Source organism: Phoenix dactylifera, chromosome 8 (genome assembly GCF_051530095.1).
Source record: "Phoenix dactylifera cultivar Ajwa chromosome 8, Ajwa_hap1_PhDact_Kaust_v1.1, whole genome shotgun sequence".
NCBI classification, from domain to species: Eukaryota; Viridiplantae; Streptophyta; class Magnoliopsida; order Arecales; family Arecaceae; genus Phoenix; species Phoenix dactylifera.
The window spans coordinates 25,492,913-25,509,607 of record NC_143197.1 but is presented as its reverse complement, the minus strand read 5'-3'; the positions used below and the strand labels follow the sequence as shown (position 1 = coordinate 25,509,607).

Sequence of the window (16,695 nt, the reverse complement as noted above, 5' to 3'; positions counted from 1 at the left end):
CCCCCCCAAACAAAACAGTCGATGATCACCTAAATAAATGGTATGATGCTTGGAGAAAGAAAGGCAAATAATAGAGGCAACTGTAGCACAAAGCATTTTTTTTTTTTGAAGCAGATGTATCATATAGGATCAGTACAGCCAAAAAAGTTAAAAAATAATAGAGTTTAGAGCACACCGGCTAACTCCCTCTTTCCAACCCAAAGAGTTAGCTACGGAATGAAGGTCATAAAGTAGGGGTGTAGCGTAGAAGGGACGACCATCTCATGGTTGGTGGAAAAGATGAGAGAATGAGGTGGTTAGGAAGTATTTTGATATATCCCTACTAATTCCAGTAGTAGGTGTAGGTGTACCTGTACATGTATTACTTCTCGCTTGTCTAAGGGGCAGGTTGATCAGCTACCCCATCTCTGGTTGGATCAGGTTTGGCTGTCAAATTGAGCCCAACAAGTTGAAGATCATATTTATAATATAGGTGCAATTTCTTATCAAGCCATGTTCTGGTCATGCTCATGCAATGGAACCATTAAAAAGGTATTCATATGATAAGTATGGCTATAAAGTAATAAGGGATGCAACTTAATCTTTGTAATTAATACTTCACAGAACTATAATAAAAAATTTATATGGATGTCTCTGGATGATCCTTAAGCTTGAGCTCAACTTGGTTTAACAAGTTAAGCTTGGGTGCAAGCCAGTAGGTACAAGCAAACATTGCGTCTAAGAACTTAATCGTACAAGCAAATATTATGTCTAATCTATTCCCGCATATATCATTGGACATTTTGCAAAATGCCAACTTTGATACGAATTTGCAAAACATGATTCTAAGGTAGGATGGGCAGTTGGTCAGATCTAGTATGGATCGTACATGGACGATTGTTGGAGTCGAACAAGAATTGATTAATACACATCTCGTTATGTAAGCATGGACCAAGTTATAGATGAGTAGAAACCGCTAATTGATTTCGAACGTAGAGTCCCGCAAGATCAAAATATAAAGAAAATAATCTATTTTCTCCTATTTGGTTTGTGAGAACAACTTGTTCTCATCTTGTTACTAATGAGCACAACTGCACAGGCGCATAGGTAACTATGGATACATCCAGAGATTTGCATGCTGTCCTCGAAAATGGGCTAGAAAATGTACCTTTTGTGCGAAAGAAGGATTCATCTTTCTGGGTGCGAGTATTGTGCAATGGTGGTTCCAAGATTTGCATGGGCAGCTAAATGAATAAATTCACAGTGCTTAAAGATAGGTATAAGATGCGACTAGAACCCTATTCTTACCAGCAAGGGTTATTAATAAATAGACCATGAAGCAAGCCAAATTATACGAATTTTTTTTTTTGTACAACAACGGCTTATATTTGATGGATGTGAATGCGACCAACAAAATTAGAAAGTAAAATGCTACATAGCGAATTTAGCACCAACTCATGATCGGCCTATATGAAGTCTTTAAAGTGGTGAGCCGTAAAAGACACCACCCACTTTGCCGCACCGTCCGATCGGCATGTGTTAAATGGGCTCTAGTTCTATCTTTCAAGTTCCACCAAATCCTTATTTGAGTTCTTTTTTATTATCGCTCCCCCGAAATCAACATCATGGCATCCCTCCAGACCCAACCACGAAGCCTCTCCCGCCCGGCCCTTCCAATGCAGACAATATCTGCCAATTTCCAATCCAAACTCCGCTTCTCTCCCGCCATCTTCACCAGTCTCTTCTCCCCTTCCCTCGATTCCAAAGGTATCCATCGGTTGGTTCCCACCGCAAATAGGTCTGCTTGTGATGGGTCTTCTAGGGTTAGGGCTAGAGTTGCGGCCCCCGATTCGCAGCTTAAGGAGGACTGGCTCAGCTCTCTCTCTTCCCCTTTTCCCGAGGAGGAGTTGAGGAGAGATTCGGGTTCGGAATGGGTTGTCGGGATCGATCCTGACGTTCATGGGGCTCTGGCTCTTTTAAAAGCCGACGGTTCGGCTCAGGTAACGAGTAGGATTTTTTTTTTTTTTTTTAGGATTTAATTTATGCTCTTCTTTTCTATACGCGGCTGTGATGTGAATTTTGTTTGTTAGATAAGATAAGATGTTATTATTGTAATTGTCACATGCTATAGTTGTGTTGATATAATCTTTAAATAACTTTTGAATTGAGTAGTTGCAACCATGTAACCATGCATGATATTGTCCCTTTGTAATTATCATGTAGTATGAAGGAGTGATTCGATACATATAGAAGGAAGGACAAGGAATGGAGATGGACCGAAAATCACATTCAATGAAATAGCAATGAAGGATTTAACATCTTGATATCTTTCAGAAAATATGACCCTAAACCGAGTGGAATGGATGAACAGGATTCATGCAGCCGTCCTAAACTAGTTTGGGATGAAGGCTTAGTTGAGTATAATTGCCGCACAGTCGAGTGTGCGCCTATGCATTCTCAAGCTCTTCTCTTTTTAAATGTTTTATTCAAAGAAGTTGACATGGGTGGCTGTAATCAGGAATACCAAAAATAATTTTCATTCTGATGGAAAAAGAAATAACTGTTTTTTTAGTGAGGCAAAATCACCGGGTAATTGTGTGTTGGTTTTGTAGGCCATTGTTTGCTTAGACACTTAAGATTTGTCAAAAGCATATTACTGTTGCCTCCAATGAATAGTCATTATTTGATTATTTCAGAGCATAATGTATCTGATGATATTGTAGGTGTTTGATACCCCCCGCCTGAAAGTTTTGGTCGGCAAAAGAGTTAGAAAACGTTTAGATGCAAGATCGATCATTCAGTTGCTGCACAATTTTGATGCACCACTTGGTATGAGCTACTTATATGGTTCCTTTGTTGTGCACTCTGTGATATGCTTACTTTAAGTTTAGGCAATAGTATTGTACGTTATTATAATGTTGAAGTCTTGTAGTGTTCCCCAGGTTTTTTGTAGTGACAACTCCATATATATCTAGTTGAAGATGCTTATGAAATCTGCAAACAGTTTTGCTAATCATATAGTCAATATAATTCTTTTTTAAATTGGAAAATATGAAATAAACAAGATGATCAGCTGTCAGATTCATTTAGCAAACACTGCTTCTGGTACATGCATGTAGAGAGAAACTCTGGTTTGTATGCAATGATGAATCCTTTCACATCTGCAAAATTATTTAGCTGTTCCTATTTTAAGAATCAACAGGAATATCTTCCAGCAATTCATAATATTGGCTGGAGATTGAATATGTATAAGTTCTTTAGCTTTTTCAGAATGAAAGATAGTGGAATGTTGGATGTGTATCTAGAGTTATCTTTTGTGTCTCTTGGTGAGAACTAGATGGGTTGTTTTAGCCTAGAACTCTAACAATCGACCGTAGTGCACGATGTTATGCATATAAGGGTTTAAAATGTATATCTTGAACAGATGGGATATAGTCTGGATGTTGGAGAGATGCTTAACCGAACACCTCTTGCTTTGTCGCAGGTGCTTGCCATGGCATCACCTCGACAAACTCGCCTCGCCTGGTTACTGTTGAGGCACTTTGGGGTCGACTCATCTCACTTGAGTGCCTGGGAGAGTGCTTGGAGCGCCTTTGACAACACTAGGTTTGTATCAGCAGAATATACATTGTACCTGGCTTTTCTCCATAAGTTTTATGTCTCAGAGCTCAATTTGCACCTTGGGGACCTTTTTAGGGATATCCATTCTTGTTCAGATTAATTCCAACATTGAAATGAACCATATTCTTGTGTCTAGTTTGCTATATGACCATCAGAGAACCTTTTTTGTAGGCTTTATGAATATGAATTTTCTTAATTCGTTAAAACATGAACTTTGTGATATACTTGACTTCTTATTCTGCTTTCTAAGGTTATTAATAAGCATAAACATGGAGGTATTTATCCATTTAAAGGTGAAAAGTTTAATGCTCTTACAAGCAAATACTTTTGGCTTGCAAGATTCTTGTTGGAAACTAGAGAAGCCACTTCTCCCATGCTCAGAATTAATATATGCACTTCATAGCATACAAACTATTCCTCTGTAAATAGCATGCATTATTGAGGCCCATGCTTTTGGCTTCAATTTTTTACATCTATTATTATGGTGGCACAGTTTTATTGCATGGCATTGACTTTCCTAGTTCTTAAGATGTTGCATACAATGCTTATGTTAGTGTTAAGAGAAAGTTTACTAGTATATGACTATTGTTCCTGCCTTTCTATGGTTTCAAATAATGAGTGCTCTGTTTCTAAGATTTTGAATATAGTTTGGTTCTCTATTATGGAATTCCTCAATAGAAATGTGTCGCTATTTATTGACTACAAGTATTTATTATAAATGCGAAGTTATGAAATTCGGAGTCAAAAGCTTTGACCATCTCCTAAACCTGCAAGGAAGTGTAGGCAATAAGTGCCCGCATGCAGTGTGAACTGTGAACCATATAACACCCTTCTTGATTTGCATGCCCTAAACGTAGTTGATGGAGATCCACATAAAGGGGTTGTTTGTGGTTCATGTAGTCAATCTCAGTTTTTCCCTTGCTCCAGTTAATGGTGGCTATGTTATTACTGGTGATGCTTTCTTGTTGAAAATTTTTAATACTTTTGTCATACATTTTCTCAGTTTCCTAATAAACCTCTGTGTTTCAGGAACTATTGCATTTATAGAGCAGTCAATTCCTTTCCCGCAGGATGGAAAACAGGTCAGAACTCAATTCATATATCATCATATGCTAGTTGCACTCTCAAGTTCTTATGAAATGGTCTTAATTTTCTGACGTATTTTTTTGTTCAGTCAAGTATCATGGATATGATACCTAATTGATTATTTTTCAATTAAAATCAGCAGAGCTTACTTAATGAAGGGTACAAGAAAGGTCAAGTACATAGGAAACTAGGAAGGTGATGTCACATTGCTGTTTATGATGAGAACCTTCTGAGTCCTGCTCCTAATAGGTTGTGGCAAGACTATTTCCTAACCTAGGAGCATGCTGAAATCTGTTCTCTTTAGTGAGGCCATAATTGCCACTTCTTTAAAGAGACAACTGAGTCTCCAAGAACAGTTTTGCTACTAGCAAGATAATGATATTCTGATAACTTCATTTAAATTAATGCTAATCAAAACTAAATCCTAATAATGCCTAACATGCACGATCACTTAGCCCTTAACCCCTCTTACATACATAAATCTCATGAATAAGCAGTTCCTACATATTTATTCATTAATATGGATCCTAAAAGGCCCTGTCTGAATTGATTTATCAACAAGTGCTTCCTCTTCTAGATGCTAAAAGTGCAAAAGGCTATCTTAGTGAAATTCACTAGTTACTTTGTAGGCTGATTATAAGGGATTACAGTGTGACATTGATGAAAATGGCAAGTTGAGAGCATTACTTGAAGAAAGAATGAGAAAGAAAGGATAATTATGAACTTTTAGTTGTTTGATTGCATTGGGAAAAGCATAGAGAGAGAAAGTGATATTTGTAATGATGATGATGGTGGTGAAAGCAACGGTGAAGGAATGATAATGGTGATCACTTTGCTTCAATGGTTGCAGTAGAATTAATGACAGTAATACCAGGGGCAGGCATGGTAAAAGAGATGAGCCTGGCAAAGGTAGTGGGGGCAGTGAAAGTTGTGCTGGTGGTTGCAATTATGATGCAATAGCAGTAGAGGTGGTGTTGCTTATGATAATGATGGTGGTTGGTTGGTGATGATGGTGTTGCTGTTGGTTTTCGTGATGGTGAGTTGTTGTTTGTGGCCTTCCATGAGCCTGATATCTTGTTAAGTTGTGAAACTGGAGCATGAAAAGTTTTTCGCTTTGCCTTTTGTGTAGTTCTTTTGAAAAACAATATCTTTTGGCCCCTGTCGGAATATAAGACTGAATATTTTCTCCTTATTTTGTTCCATATTTTTCTTCTCACACAAACTATGGATACTGAATCCCCTCTTAATTTCATTTCATTTGTCTCCATGCCTTTGCAACCAGGCACAGGCTAAGAAGTAAGAACTGCACTCGCTTGTTCACAACTGACTTGGTACGATACGAAAAATCTTGAAGTTTCCTAGAAGAGAGTAAAAGCAGTGTAGGCAACATGAGACATCACCTAGCCCTTGGCTTTAGCTTGAAAGTGAGAATATATAAGCTCGTTCAGGGAAATAAGAGCTGCCAAAAAAAAATATATAGAAGATTATTGCAGTTATCAGAAGGCCTATCGGTATAATCACTAGCCAATTCAGGGTGTTTGGTTGGTACTCTAGCTATGTGGTTGTGAAGAAGAGAAGATAATGAATGGTCTCCCTTTGAAAATATTAGAGAATGCATTAAGCCAAACAAAACTAGGCATCTTGACTAAGTATTCGATTACTTAAACATTTGCACTAGTTTGGTCACCCTTCTCTTTTATCAGTTATCAGCTAGCAACAAGAAAACAATAATAAAAGTAAGGGAGAAAAGATAGGTTAAGTCCATGAATTTTCAAGCCACTTCCATACATGGTCAGATTCAAGATCCGTCATATGAACTCTATAAAATAAAGTGGAATTCTAAAAAGGAAAAAATCATGAAATTCAATGCAAGTAGCGTAGACTGTAACATTTTGGCCTATTCTAATATAAGGGTCTACAGTAGCAAGAAGGGTGCTTTACCAGTCCAGAGATTCTCCATTGGCAAACTTGCCTTTGAACACTGGTAGTTGGAAGAAGTAGACATAGTGCTTCTGCCTGAGTAGCACCATGAACATGCCAAGTCAACATTTGTATCCATTCTTAACGGATGCCCTTAGTCTTGCTTGGATTGTATTTATGTAACAACACTATCACCCCATCCACTAGGCCATCATCATCAAACTGTCATTCATTTAATGTGTTATCCTGTTATGTAAGTGTCTAAGAATATGGCTTATGAGTGTAGTAGGATTATAATTTATATTCTTCTTACATTCCATAGGTACAAGATTAGAGGCAGGTTATTAATTCGTCCACCTAATATTTCTACCTTCCAACTGATATTTACCTAACTGGTAAACAACATCATCCTTCAGAATCACCAAGTGTTATTCCTTCTTTCTTTCGAAAGAAGTTTTGCTAAATCAAAACTCTTCCTAAATGCCACCTGTAGGAAAGGAAGAAACTCCTTTCTGAAGTACCGGATATCTAGAATGGATGTAATAAAACGACTCAAAAACTTAGCTGAAACCTAGCTTTTTTATAATATTACATTACCTACAATCAGTAAGCTTGTAGCATGGTTATCTTGGATACTCTGAGGCCATCACTAAAAACAAAGCACAAATAGGATTTCATAGGTAATTTGGTTTATCAGCACTGACAGATGTAAAGTCTTATCAGCAGATTGAATATGCAAGTTCTGAGGTACCACTTCCTACACAACCACCCTAAGCAAACTGAATGATTTTACTTACTGTCAGATGTTTTGTCACGTCATATGCAATGGTGATATGGTAGGGGAAAAGGGGTTCCATGACTTAAAACCTTTAGTTATTTGGAAGGGCCTTTAGGGAAATAAGCAGTTTGTGTGGACATTAAGATGTCTGACTACGACAATAAATTATCTCTACTTCGGAACAAGGAGCATATGCTGGAGCTTATAGCCATGATCTTTTACTGAAGGAAAGATAAACCCATGGTTCCACCTAGTCATTGGATTTCCAGAAATAACACCATATTTATGCCTATATGAAGAACCCATGCACCCATTATCCATGAGTCGAAGCTTCTTTTGTACATTTGCTCCTCTCATTGCAAGTGGGAGTCCAGGAAAGACTGTTTGTTAAACCAATTTTATTTGTTTTTCTGATGACTGTCAAAGGCTTGACATTGAACACATTTCTGACTGCAAAACCTGTTTCTTTTGTAATGAAGGGGTGGTGGAGTGGAGGATTTACATATGGCTTGTGGATCGGGATCTTAGTGGCATCAGGATTTTCTGTTGTGCCTGTGTCATCTCGTCTCTGGAAGGATCGGTTTAACCTCTCTCGGTCTACCCCAAATAAGGTTAGTCTGGACTAATATGCAGTTCCATTTGGTGAGTCCATATGCTTGTAATTGCTTTAATGTAAAGTGAGGTTTTCCGCTTTGACATTCAAATATTAAAAAAAAACTTGTCAATCTTTATGAGATTCTCGAGTGTGATGAATAACACTTATTTTCATTTCATGGTTATTTGACTACAATTTCTGATATATCTAAGTTTTTTATTTCCCATGTAGATCCTGATCTTTGGCTGAACTCATCTTTCTTTTTTTATCAATGACCAAGGAGTTTTAACTTCTTGGATTATTTTTGTTTTTGGGTTTTGGTATTTCTATGTATAACTTTTTAGTGTTTGCCCTTGGATGGGCATTCAGTTGATGGATGGAGATATGGAACCATCTCAGAAATTAGTTAATATTTTTTAAGTTGCTAGAACTATTATTTTTCAAACTATTGTTTTAATCATTTTTTGATGATTCACATCAATGGTAGCCCTAAATTGCTTGGCAGATGAGGATACATAAAGCTGGCCCCATTGGATGAATTCTTTATGTTCAACTATTCCTTTCATTTTTATTCTGATTTTTATTGAAGTGATACAACATTTGCCATGATGCAGGGACTGAATAGTGCTTAGCCCTTATTCTGAAAATATCTATTGTCACATGATGTCATACACAACTATTTGTGCAGTAGATATTTCTGTGAGTTAATTACTTTTTATAATTATATCAATTCCTCTTCCATTTCTTCAGGATGTTCAATTAAATCTTCAACTTGGTCTCCTCTAAGTGGGAACATTTGCATCACACACTGCCTGCAGTAGTTCAGGAAGTGTGTGTTGGCTCTGCAGTGAAATGGTGGCCGGATGAGCCTACGTATTCCTTAATCACTCCTTGATGTATCTTGACCTAGTGTGATGTAGAGATACTGAATATTGATTAGAGTATCCTCCTGCCTAGAAAAGTCAATTCCCATCTTGTTTCTGTAGATTTTGCTGTGCGATAACTTGCACCATTAATTGCACCATGGAACTTTGTTGAATATTTAAACATACTTGTTTTACTTCTATTTCTTTCCATTTCCCTTCCAAAGAGCATTGAAACATGTCGTTTTGTTTTTCTTTTTAACAGGATGATAGCAGAGAAGCTGCATCTACCTTATTTCCATCTTTGAGTTCTCTACTAAAGAGGAAGAAGGATCATGGTAATTTTCTGAAAGTACATGTACGGATTTCTTGAATTTACATGATGTGTTGACTAGTTAAATTTATATCAGAAGTATGGACCAACCTATCTTGCATATATTTGATAATTTTGGGTTTGGCATTGCTAATTGCAATCACTTAGCTATTTCCAACCATGCATCTACCTCTTTGGATAATCATGTAGACAGTTTATAAGCTGAATAATTTAATCACAATGCTTAACCAAGCCCTTCGATCTCTGTAGCTTAATTTTTGCTTTTGTTTTTTCTTTTTTGTTTGTTGACTGCTGCAGGCCGGGCTGAGGCCCTTCTAATTGCTGCATATGGAAAGGGCCTTAGAAGTCGGTCTGAAAAAAGAATATAAAGCATTCTGAGAAGTGCCCTGTTTTCCCAAGCAGCTTCTATGACCAAGATGCTAACAACTTGGTTTTGGACAGTGGTTTAAAAGAAGTTTGACAGGCTTTCAGGTTTGTTGGAGATCTCCGACTCTATCAGTTTGTGATACTGAAGTTTGACGTGTGCAATACACACCGTGATGAGATGGAAGACCCCTGAGTGGAGCCTTACACATTGCTCAGAAATTTGCTTCTAATGGCAGAATAGATATGGCTTCTTCATGTCATTAGGTTTAGAGCCTCATTGCATCTATGTGCATTGATTTCATTTTCTGAAAGAAAGTATTACATTCTTCATTGTCATATTTACCCATGTATTCTCTGATGCCATATTTATTTTGGTAAATAAATGTTGGATTTATTCAAATTCACTATCTGAAGTAGATCACCTCTCGGTTTTAGGCCCTGTTTGGGAGAGCTTTGGGAGGGTCAAAAAAATACTTTCTGACCCTCCAAAAGTACTTTTAGATGAAATAAGAGTATTTGGTAAAAATTTTGAAAAGCTGTTTTTAGCTTTTCGAAAAAGCACTTTTTAGACTCGGTCGAGAAACTGTTTTTTTTACCAAAATATCCGTGATAAAATATTACAATTACACAATATGTCCCTTTAATAATTGTTTAACCAATTTTATTACCTAGCTAGAAAATTTGTCATATTATGACAAATTAATTTATGCTAATAATTATAATATTTTATATCTTTATTATTGTATTATACTATAAATATAATATAATATTATATTATATCATAATATATTGATATGTTATGTTAAATAATTTAATATTATATTAAATTATTATGCTATAGTATACAATATTATATTACTATGTTATAATAATATTGTATTACATTACAGTAATATTATACTATATCATATATTTATGTATTAATACATATTATATTTTATTATGCTCTGTTGTATAATACTATGCAATATTATTTATGGTCATTTTGTCATATAAAAAGTATTTTCTTAGTTTGTTTACTAAACACATGTTAAAGTGGCACAGTACTTTCGATATGTAGTTATTAAATAGCAAACAACTTTTTTATAAAAGCTCTACTTTAGAAAGCTCTACTTTCAAAACGGGGCCTTAGTAATATTTGTTTATATTTACGATCTTTCGATCTTTCTTATTCCTTGAATTAACATAATATTGGTTGCTATATGGAGGACTACCAATCATTTGCTACCAATCACAAATGAGTGACGTCGTCTAGTGTTTTTGTTATTTTTCTTGTTATTTTGTATTTGGTGATGCCAATTTTATTTAGTTAACTACATGAAGTATTAATAATTTTATATCCTTAAATTCGAAAATTTTCTACTTATAGAATTATCTGAAAATTTTGGGAACTCAGACATTACATGGATTTTCTAACGCGAATTTTAAATGGCTCGGTTATGGGTTTGTACTTCTGTCATCTTAGAACACGCATGAACTAAAATAATCAAGCAACTGCCAAGTGCATCAAGCTACCATGGCCAAGCTCTGAATCAAAAACAATTAGGTTTGAGGTAGGATAATTAGACTCGTTTCCTGATTTCAGTTGGTCAAGTTCTGAATTTAGGCACAAGCAGAACGATCCCGGGTAATTCAAGATTTTATTTTGGTACAAGTTAAGAGATCCTTGATTGTGATATTTCGTTCCATGTACCTAGATTAGGGTAATTAAGAAGATCATATTTTGCTGCCAAGGTTTTAATTGATAATTTTGAGCCCCTTGTCCACCCAACTACAACATAAAGCATCTCGACGACAAATTCCAACTTCATGAGAAAGATGGCAAGAATAAAGGAACCACTTTCAACCCTTGTTTGCCAACATATAAAATCCGTGCTCTGGTTTTTAATTTTCCCTGCTGCTATAAGCAATTTATAATCAGGAGAACCCACTTGGATCCCATAAACAACATCATGATGCACTCTGCCTTGTCCTCCAATCGTCAAGAGCTCTTAATTGATACCTCCAAGCCTTGTCCTCCTATTTATCAGGCACCACTAGAGAACTAGAGAGTAAAATTTAAAGATCTTGCGGCCACCCAACTAAGACACCATCAGCATCACAAGTTCCATGTTCATGACCATCAAAGTAGATGATAAAAGAAGGAAACTACATACTCTCAGTTCTTAGTGAAGAAAAAGGAAGAAGAAAACACAATCTTATGCAGGAACTCTCTTTTTTTTTCTTGTCTATGTTTCTTTTTTTTTTGAGAACAACCATATGGCATCTCCCCAATTATTTAACCTAGATATAAGGCACATATGCCAGGCTGAATGCTTACATATTAGCACACAAACACTCATGATTTGGTTTTGTTTCCAAACTTCTCCTTACAATTACCTCAAGCACTCATGGGGGAGCCCATATACAAACAACATGATGCACTCTGCCATTTTAAGGAGCCGCCGGTGGGTGGCAGACTCTGTGACCCAGTACATAGTAGCAAACTTTTTTCTCTTCCTCAACACCATGCGTCTCTGCCTGAGCCGCAGGTGGGTGGCAGACTCTGTGACCTCTGATGTAGTAGCACACTTTCTCCTCTCCAACACTCTCTGTTTCTCCGATTTGATCTGATAGGCAAGAGTCAACATGAATGATAAGATCAGATACTAATTGAAGATGGTGATAATTGCTTTCCATAAAATAAACTTAAAAATGATTTCTATGCTTTTCACTAATAATAAAACATTTAAATGCATGGCATATAAATATTTATCTATATATAATTGTTTTGGAAACAACAAATAGCCTGGATAAGAGAGAAAAAATTTAGTTCTAGTTAACAGAATTTAAACTGTAGTTAAGTAGCTGATTATCTGAAGTGAAAAGAGAGCAATAAGTAGAGAAATGTATGGTTCTGACTCGCAGTAAGTTGTTCTTTAGCCTTCTCTGCTTCGAGCTCCCTGGCTACTGCCGGAGTGAAGAACATGAGAGCAGCAAGAAAGAGGATGGCAAGGAAGAGGAGTGAAGGCTTTGGAGCCATTTTTTGGGCTTAAGCTTCGTGGGCGGGGTGGATGAGACCTCCGCTTGCTCGTAGTGGAGGTATTTATAGGAGTGGGACCAGGGATTTCCGAGTCACGAGATTTGAGAAACTTTCTTTGCATGCTTTCAAAGTTGCGCAAGAATTCAACGCTGGATGGATTTGGTAAGGATTCTATGAGCACGTAAGATTTGCTGCCTATACGCTATTGGACGTTTGCTGAGACTTTCCATGCTCCACTTCGCCGCAAATGAAGACATCTCTCTCCGTTTGTCTTCAGGATAAGGTCTCAAATGGATGGCGGCTTCTGCTGTAGTCTTGGAAGCTTTTGGCTGCTGTCTTGACACGTCTAAAGGCTTGTGAAAAACTATTTAGCTGTTGCTGTATTCATGATCAAGTAACGGGAATTGTTACCATCATTTGACATTTGAATGAAATAATGTTGTTAAAATAATTTTTTTCTCTTGATGCAAAAGGGCGGCTAGACAGATCCAAACGGCTTTTACGGATAATGTGAGTAGACTATTTACAAAAGATCAAGAACAAGGATAAGAAAACAACATCAAATGGATTAAGATGGATTGGATCTTTCTTCGGGAGGTGCTTAAGGGGAGAGGGTTTTCAACCTATCGGATTGATTGGGTAAATTTCTTATTGGCTTCAGCATCAACCGCAGTTCTTGTAAACGGCACCCCAAGTAGGTGGATTCCATGCAAGCAAGGTTTGAGGCAAGAGGATCTGCTGTCATTGGCTTTACTTATGTACTGTCCGAAATTCATAGGTGGGACGGATTTTCTAACCTTGTAAAAGGTTTATGTGAGGATTCGTGTGGGTAGGTGTTTAATTCCATATCAGTTATTCGATGGAAAGATTTTGCATACTTATACAACTAAGGAACTCAAAAAAATACTTTTCGACTAGCCATTTTAGGTTCTCACAAATAGTATCAGAACGGATCCGACCTATGGCCCATATGGACTAGGAGACATTGCAGCACAGACTCATTGAAGCTGACCATGGGGCAATCGTGGTGCTAATGATTAGATTTAAATAAACTTAAATCTTTAGCTTGACAAGAACGTCAGGACTTAAATAGGGAAAGTATGTGAAGACTCATACGGGCGTGTGTTTAGTCCCACATTAGTTATCCATCCGAAGATCTTGGATATTTATGAGACTAAAGAATCTAAAAAATATATTTTGGTTAGTTTTTTTGAGTGAAGTTTTAAATTATTACAAATGATATTAGAATAGACTTGGCCCAGGGCCTATGTGAACTATAAAATATATGGGCTCATTGACCACGAGTCGATCATAGATTTGAATGGATCTAAACCTTTAGCCAGGCTAGGATGTGAGAATTTAAATGGAGAAAAAGTCTCTGAAAATTTGTGCGGGTGTGTGATTAGTTTCGTACTTATACAGAACTAAAAAAATTTAAAATATATCTTCCGCCCAGTTCTTGGGTCGTCATACGTGTTGGCGCTAGTTGTTGTTTTCTGGACTTGAGAAGTTTACACTTTGCAAATGATACGCTTTCTTTTTGGCACCGGGGAGAAGGAAAGCATCGTTGCAGCGAAGGCGGTCGTACATGGGTTTGGGCAAGCTTCAGAACTTAGAATTAAATACTTTGACGAGAGCTCAATAATTGCAGCGAAGGCGGTCGTCTACCTCGAGCTCCCGCTTAGCGACAAAAAGCTTTCTAGAAATTGCTGGATGCCACTGATTGAGAAAATGAATGCGAGACTGGCACCATGGAAGGGTTAAACTACTCAGTCCGGGAGGCAGGATTACATTAATTAAGTTCATGCTTATTGTTTTGCCCTCCTATTCTATGTCTGTGATCAGTTAAGGAGAGCTTTTTTGTGGAAGGTGAAGAGGCCATTTCTGGTTTCAACTATCTCATTAATTGGGACTCAGTGTGCCGAGATTGAAAAGAAGGTGATCTGGGTATTAAGAAAATTAGTAACCCAAATCACTCCCTCTTGGCTTAGTGGGGTTGAAAACTTATTAAAGCACCATGGGCACCCTGAAGCAGCCAATCAAAAATGCTTATCATGCCAAAAAAATGGCATAAGGGTGAAAAAAAAGGCTTGGTAAAAATTGCACCAGCATGGAAAGACATCTGCAAGAAGTTGAAAGCCTTTAGAAATTGTACATCTTTAAAACTGGGCAGTAGGAAAAATATCGGATTTTGGAAGGATACTTGGATTAGTTCTATTCCTCTCCCTCATCTACGATGACCCCTACAAACTTCTTGTAGAGATAGAGGAAGCAGAGGTGGTGTGCATCAAGCTTTTCGAGCCATTATCTCTCAATGAAACAAAGTACCATGATGATCTTATTTGGACCCTTGAGCCATTCGGACCTACTATAGTAGCAAATGTGCCTGCATGGAAGCTCACATGTAATCCTAACTATACTGTCAGCTCTTTCTATAAATTTATCAATGGTGGTGGTGCTCTTTGGCCTTACTACAAAGCCATTTGGAAAGCAGCCATCATCTCAGAAAAAAATTAAATGCTTTATGTGGTTGGCACTAAAGAATAGGCTGCATGCATGAGAGATTTTGGCCAAAAGAAGTTGGGGTAGAGGTGTAGGATGCTCATTATGTGAGAATAACAATGAATATATCTCCCATCTTCTTATGAAATGCTTTTTTGCTAGAAGTTTATAATTCCCTTTAAAATTACATCTTAGCATTTCAGGCTGTTGGGACCAGCTCACTCTGTCAATATGTTGGCACATCTGGTTGGAACAGAGTACGGATTTTTTTTTTCTTCAGAAGATTGGCTCAATCTGTTTGACACTTCACAAGGCTCTGGATTCCTTTGTGATTTGGCGAATCTCTATAGAGGAAAAGCCAAAGAGCCTTATGAAAAGCTGCTCAGAATTCTCAATCCTCTACTGCAGAGCCAGAAGCCATAAAGTCCCTTGATTTATTCTAGTATGGCAGAGAATATAAAATGTAACTGGTGGAAATTTGGCATGCTATGTGGCAAATTCACAATCTGTTGTACATTGTATCCTGGCATATAATTTTCTCGTCAATAAATCTCAGGGAAGTGCTCTGCTTTCTCCATTTCCGATCAAAAAAAAGGATAAGAAACTAATATTAGGAAGAGAAACAAAAAAACGCAACATGACATGCGAAAAGTGCGATCCAAAAATATTGCCAAGCTTCCCGCATAGGTCCTTACATATTTCTTTTGTTTAATCTCTGACGTACTCATCAGGCTAAGGGTTCAAATCCATTCAAATTTAATCACAAGTACTACGATTGGCCTATGGTCAGTCTCAATGAATTCGTACTGCAATATTTTCTAGGATCCACATAGATTATGGACCGAGTCAGTTCTGATACTATTTGTCACAATCCAAAATTTTATCCAAAAAGGCTAGCCAAAAGGTATTATTTGGATTTCTTGATCCTATATGAGTACCCAAGACCTATCCAGCGAATAACCGATGTGAGACTAAATACATGTACGCACGGGTCCTCACAAATCTACTAAGTATGCGGTCTCGAGTATCCATTTTTTCCTTCTACTAAACTTGAACAGGAACGGGAAGATAGATTGGGAGGAGGTATCATAGATCCAACAGTCTTTCCAAAAGAGGGTGGTCTGACAATTACCAATCTTACAATGAAATATGTTTCAAAAAGCTGGAAGCGCCTCCACGATATCACGCCATAAACTTGAGCATCTCCTGCGGTTTCCAACTAGCTGAGAGCTCGACTTTCTTGTGATATGAAATTGTGTCCGCTTCCTCAACTTCACTTTGCCGATAGAGAAAAGTTGAGCTGACTAAGATCTTTCACACCAACCCCCCACCCTTTCTCCTTTGGAGACGCATTGTCTTCCAATTCACTTTGTAAGAAATTCCTCTTGCATTCGCAGAACCCTGCCAAAGAAAAAACCTTCTATTGCTATCGACCTTCCTAATAACGTAAGTTGGAACCTTGTAAAGAGACATGAAGCAGATGAGAAGCCATGAGAGGACTGAATTGATTAGGCCAAGCCGCCCTTCGGAAGAGAGATAACTACTCTTCCGTGATGCAAACTTGCTCTCAATACTCTGTACTAATGTCATCCAGTCTTCCCTCGTAGGTTTTACCACCACATAAGGATA

The 16,695-nt window shown here is 37.4% G+C and overlaps 1 protein-coding gene and 1 long non-coding RNA gene across 4 annotated transcripts; one reads left to right on the top strand and one right to left on the bottom strand.

The window, feature by feature from the left end:
• Positions 1 to 1,547: 1,547 nt before the first annotated feature.
• Positions 1,548 to 9,942, top strand: LOC103706231 (MutS2). Of its 3 annotated transcripts, none has more exons than XR_016396253.1 (6): positions 1,548 to 1,979; positions 3,464 to 3,585; positions 4,630 to 4,682; positions 7,864 to 7,995; positions 9,108 to 9,180; positions 9,474 to 9,942. XR_016396253.1 is itself a non-coding variant. In XM_039124743.3 (6 exons), exons 1-6 carry the CDS (start codon positions 1,605 to 1,607, stop codon positions 9,542 to 9,544), a joined length of 810 nt encoding a protein of 269 aa, XP_038980671.3. In that variant the 5' UTR covers positions 1,552 to 1,604; the 3' UTR covers positions 9,545 to 9,942. The 3 variants fall into 3 exon arrangements, 2 of the variants coding, with proteins under 2 accessions (XP_038980671.3, XP_088559350.2); XM_039124743.3 differs by lacking the exon at positions 3,464 to 3,585 and adding an exon at positions 2,703 to 2,808 and having other exon boundaries at positions 1,552 to 1,979; XM_088703224.2 differs by lacking the exons at positions 1,548 to 1,979; positions 3,464 to 3,585 and adding exons at positions 1,986 to 2,392; positions 2,703 to 2,808.
• Positions 9,943 to 11,740: 1,798 nt separating this feature from the next.
• On the bottom strand, positions 11,741 to 12,597 carry LOC103706230 (uncharacterized). The gene is made up of 2 exons (XR_603935.6): positions 12,444 to 12,597; positions 11,741 to 12,151 (listed from the first exon to the last, which is right to left on the bottom strand). It is a non-coding gene; the product is annotated as an uncharacterized LOC103706230 (long non-coding RNA).
• Between the last annotated feature and the right edge of the window lie 4,098 nt (positions 12,598 to 16,695).